Consider the following 5,226-nt stretch of genomic DNA (forward strand, 5'->3'; position numbering starts at 1 on the left):
AACCAAACCAAACCAAACCAAACCAAACCAAACCAAACCAAACCAAAACCGTGAAGTCAACTTCTTTTATTTTTAGTGTTGAGAGATACCCAACACATCTGAAAAGTTTGCCAAGTTAATTTGAAATGACAAAAAAGTTAAAAAAAAAGTAAAAAAAGGAAACCAGCAAGCATTTGAGAAAGGTGAACGAATGAGCTAGTAGCTACATGTGGCTCTGTCATACAGAGTTTTTAGTAGTGTAGCAATTAGAGGATTGTTGCCTTTTAATTTAAAAAATGTTTTTTGCAGTATTGGGAATCAAACTCAGAGCCTTGTTGGTACCCACTAGGCAAGTGCTCACAGCTCTACCTCCCGGTTATTCCTCCAGAGGAAGTAGACACAGTCATGGAGGACAATCAGCTGTTTCTGAATGCCCTGGGATACTGCTGCTCTGAGAAGTGGCAGTACAGGAGGAAGGGAAAACATCAAGGAGAAGAACAGCAGCAGAATGACCTTAAGAAGTCTGCTTGGAAGCCTGAGGATGACAGTGTCTCACTGTGCAAACCCTCTAAGTTCATGTGCTCATGAAAGACTCAGTCAGAAGCAAGTCAGGAACCATATGCGCTGTCTAAGCTGAACTGTGGCTTTAGAGATTAGCGGATTCAGAAAGATGAAGCCAGGAGCCTGGCTTACGGAACAACCCATTCTTTTGCTCACGCAGACTTTCATGCTGCTCTGAGGGAGACAGTCAGAGGCCTATCTTTACCTTTCCTTTCATCTCCATGAACCCAGCTACATTCTGGTTTTGTACGCCCGAGTTCCTTGATATGATGGGTATTCTGATGACTGTACACTGCTAGCTGCCTGCTGGGAGAGCTTTAGAGGGGGTAAAATCCTGCAGACTAATGAGTCTTTATACTTTGTATCTCCATTTCTTTAGTTAATGGCATCTGAGCTTTCACTGAAGCTCTTTCTGTCACCTTAAATAGAGTTAAAATGTTCCTTTGGAGATTTGAGTAAAACAGAAGATACATACAGAGGTCTATTCCTTTAAGGAGGGAATTGCACTATGAAATCAAAACTGAGGACCAGCAAAGAGCAGAGTAAACCCAAAAGCTGAGCTGGGGCTGATGTGGAGCTCAGCAGTAGAGCATGCTGCTCAACAGGCACAAGTTATTGTTTGCTTTTAAAGCATGGGATTGAATGAGTGAATGAGGAAAAACGTTAGCTACAGAATGATCTTCTATGTTTAAAGATGCAAATTCCTTGTAATGCCTGTCTGCCCACCCTGCTTGGTTCTCTCTGTAGCCAAGGATGACCTTGAACTCCTGGTCCTCTGCCTCTATCTCCTAAGTGCTAGGGTTAGTGCATGTGTCAACATGCCTGGCTGTGTAATACTCTTAAAATGGGAGCTATTTAGATATCTCCTCAGACTTTAGTCTATTTCCTCTAGCTGCATTCTCATAGGAAATAAGAGTTGTTCTAGAAGGTTACTTGGAAACCTAGTAATTCATAAGAAAACCAAACCAAAAACCAAAACAAACCAAAACAAAACAAGGCAAAGGGAACCTGAAATGGTCATGTCCATTTTTCTGTGCCAAGCTTTACAGAAAAACAAAGTGACAGAATCCAAGTATTGTATGGATGAAACAAGTTAAGCAGCTATGAACAGCCAGGAAGGTAGCTGTCTCCCCACTCATAGAAGTTCCACAAAGCAGCATCTTACCCAAGATATTAAATTTGGAAAAGAATGAAGGAGACTTGAAGTTGAGCAGCGGCAACAGGAGCCCTATAAGGTAGAAGGGCACTGTCTTGGACTTGTCCCACCACTTCTCAAACAGCTGCACTTCTGTGTCGTTGTCATAGAAAATCATGGAGCTGTTGTCAGGATGGCCACCACTCCCAGCATTGGGACAAATCACTGTGAAAGTAAATGCATGCCACATTAGAGATGAGAGCACAGGGGCTGGAGAACCGCTGTGCCCAGGGGCTGGCAGCTGTTCAGCTGTCAGCACGAACACAGGCTTCCTTCTTGGAAAGGGTTGTATATATGCTTTAGGAAACTTCTGTTTTGTTTGTTTGTTTGTTTTGAATAAATTTTTGAGTTTTATTGAAATCTTACATAAACAAGAAATTTGAAATACACTCACATCAAAGAACAAATTGTCATGGCTTTGACATTTAAGTCAAACAAATTTTGTAGGGAAGATTCCAAAAGGTGTGGTTGTAACAATTTACAAACACAGTTACTCTGCTTCTAGGAATGCAACATACAGTCACAGGTTACTTCCAATACAAGGAAACGAAGTCTGTTTGCATTAATTTCTTCAAACTACTAAGACAAAGCCCTGGCATGCACTTTTATTAACTGCTTCCTTCAGACTCCTATGTCATCTTTTCCAAATCCAAAAAGCCAGAACTGTCCAAACCAAAGGTTCTGCAAAATCATGATTTAACAGTTCTTCTGAAGCTAAGCTGACACTCAGAACGATAAAAGCATTGTAGCTCTAGAATAAGAGAACTCTGCAAGCACGATAATGTCCAAGAGCATTCAGAAGAAAAGAAAAATAAGAAGCCTTGAGTATATACACAATTGTGATTTCTTCAGCTGAATACAAATGGCAGCAAACTGCTACTTAAAGATGAAACAGTTATACCAATTTTGTTTGGAACAATGTAGATCTAGAGCCAATTGGATCTTGACAGAATTGTTTTCAAACCCTCACTTGTCTATTTCCACTGTTGCCTGTAAGTATTCTGATAAAATTCTTGGTTGTCATTATTGTAACCATAGTTAGCAGAATGGCCACCACCTTGCTGAAGCGGCTGCTGAGTGATGGATTGGGAACCCAGTTCTGTTGGTTGTTGGAATCAGGCTAGTTGTACCCGTCTGCCTTTCTCTTGCCTCTTACATTGCCTCCTTGATCGTCCTGAGCTCCATGAGAACCATGGCCTCTCTGCTGTTGTGCAGGATTCCCTCTGCCACCCCTTGAGCCTCTAGTGGGTCCCAAAGGTGTCTCCCTTCTGTGAGTAGCCGCCAGCTCTAACTTTTGGAGGTGGTGCTCCCTGCCTCCTTGGTGGTGGTGGAGCACCTTGCCCCCCTTTCCTCTTCCTCTTCTTGCATAGCCATCATCACAGCTGTAGTAGGGATCTTCATAGACTCCATTATAGTCGTGATAACTATGACCATAGTAATATAGTAGTCTTCATAACCATAATAATCTGGAGGGTAGCCATACCCACTTCTCCCTCTATGATTCGACCTCTCATCGGAGGTGGCATTCGGGAGGGTGATAATAATCGTCTCCATACACAGTGCTTCTGGAGGCCTGTCTAGCAGCTTGGCGCTCTCTCCTTTTCTTATCTGGCGGCTTAGCTAAGACAATTTCAATTTCTTCCCCCTCTATTTCTTTCCCATTCATTCAGCCATAGCCTTGACAGCAGCTCCTGTATCTTCAAAATGAACGAATGCATAATCTTTTAACTCCTTCGCTCTCCAGTTTTCCAAATCAGAAAATGAGTTTCTTAATATTTCTTCTGTCACTGGAGCCAAGTGACATGAAAGCCAAGTTTCTCATAAATAAAACTTTTACCTTTGCCATGACTTCTGGATCTGGTTCTTCCACAGGGTCAGCCCACTCAACTAAAACTACATTTCTCCACACTGACTTTTCCACTCATGAGCCGCCATCTGGCTTGTGCTGCTGACTTGTGATCCTCATAGTCAAGAAAGCAGAACACCCGATTCTTCTTCTTGCCATTGGGTTGATGATAGAGAATAACGCCCACCAAACTCTCTGTGACTTTACTGAACTCTTCCAGAAGTTCTCTGTGGTTTTATTCTTTGGAATGGATCCAACAAAAAGTTTGTTGTTTGCCATGGAAATGTACACTCCCAGGTGTTTACCATGGCGAATCTCATAGCTGTCACACAATTTAACTGCTTCCTGGGCAGTTTCCTTTCCACAGAAGGTGTTAAGTGCATAGCCTCTGTTCTGACCAGAGGGTGGATCCGTCATGAGGTGCAGACCCCAGAGAGGACCAGCCTTCTCAAAAAGGGGCACCAACTCATCCTCATACAAGTCTTTTGTAATCTTACCTACGAAGACCTCTGTTCCAGTTCCAGGTTGCACACCCGAGTAAACACTGTCTGGTGGAGGACTGCCATACTTCCTCTGTCCTGTCGTTACATCCAAAGTCTAACCAGTCCTCTCAAGCAAGGCCGTGCATGGTCTTTGTTTCATCAGGTCCTTTTGTGGACTCCTGCACCTTGCTGCCTTGCTTCTCTCTTTGCCTGTAGGTCTTCATAACTCCACATAAAAATGCACTTTTGTTCTGAACCAGAGATAAGCCACTTTCTTTGAACTGCTGTAGTGCAGACAGAGCTCCTTCTTCATTAAATTCCCTGAGAGCATCAATGGCTCTTTCAGCAAGATTGACATAAGCTACCAACCCAGGGCAGAGCTGGGGGGCCAGTGGCCTGGTCTGTGAGAATCAGTGCAAGGAGCTTTGAAAATGACAAGAAATGGCGCCTGTGCCACCCCCCTACTTTAGGAATCTTTCACCCAAACAGTGAAAGGCAAAGTAATCTTTAAAAAGTTTTGAGGTAACATGCACTTATATTAGGAACAAGAGAAAGCACCTACAAAATGTTCCTTGGCCCCATTGCTGGACTGAAAATATTGGATTTATGGTATCTCAATAATATAAGAAATATCATGCAGAGTGATTGTTGCATTATTAGCCAAACAAAGGCTAATAATAAGCATTTTCTCTTTAAAAAATATATTGGATTTTATTATTTGCATGTATGCATGTTTGTCACAGCTCATGTGCAGAGGTCAGAGGACAACTTGGCAGGGTCAATGCTCACCCTCTACTATACAGGTCTTGGGACTCAATTCAGGTCATCAAGCTTGCTGCAAGGACCTTCACCTACTGACCCACTTCACTGCCCCCCTTTTTTCTTTTCCTAACAACAACAATAACAACAATCTATGTTTTAGGGAATTAAAAGCAAAAATCCTCCGTCACTGGTGAAAAACTGAAGAATTTGGAGAATCTGAACAATTCAAAATAATTCTGCAGTTCACTCCATGGACAGCAGCCTAAGAGGCTAGATGCTAGACTGAAAACTGGGGAGTCTGGAGAATGTACGTGTGTCTCCTCTTTCTCTTTGCCCCCGTCCTCTCTCTCAGCATCTATCTATCTATCTATCTATCTATCTATCTATCTATCTATCTATCT

At 42.6% G+C, this 5,226-nt stretch overlaps 1 protein-coding gene and 1 pseudogene across 2 annotated transcripts in view; both read right to left on the reverse strand.

Moving 5' to 3' along the window:
* The window catches only part of Slc38a9 (solute carrier family 38 member 9), an 84,281-nt gene that overhangs the window by 32,207 nt on the left and 46,848 nt on the right, over positions 1–5,226 (reverse strand). For both annotated transcript variants that reach the window (XM_028783643.1, XM_028783653.1), the window contains exon 9: positions 1,706–1,900. In XM_028783643.1, the coding sequence (XP_028639476.1) occupies positions 1,706–1,900 (195 nt within the window). The remainder of the gene's footprint in view (positions 1–1,705; positions 1,901–5,226) is intronic.
* Positions 2,710–4,428, reverse strand: LOC114635034 (annotated as a pseudogene).

This window comes from Grammomys surdaster, unplaced genomic scaffold, assembly GCF_004785775.1.
Source record: "Grammomys surdaster isolate TR1022 unplaced genomic scaffold, NIH_TR_1.0 99, whole genome shotgun sequence".
Classification (NCBI taxonomy): domain Eukaryota; kingdom Metazoa; phylum Chordata; class Mammalia; order Rodentia; family Muridae; genus Grammomys; species Grammomys surdaster.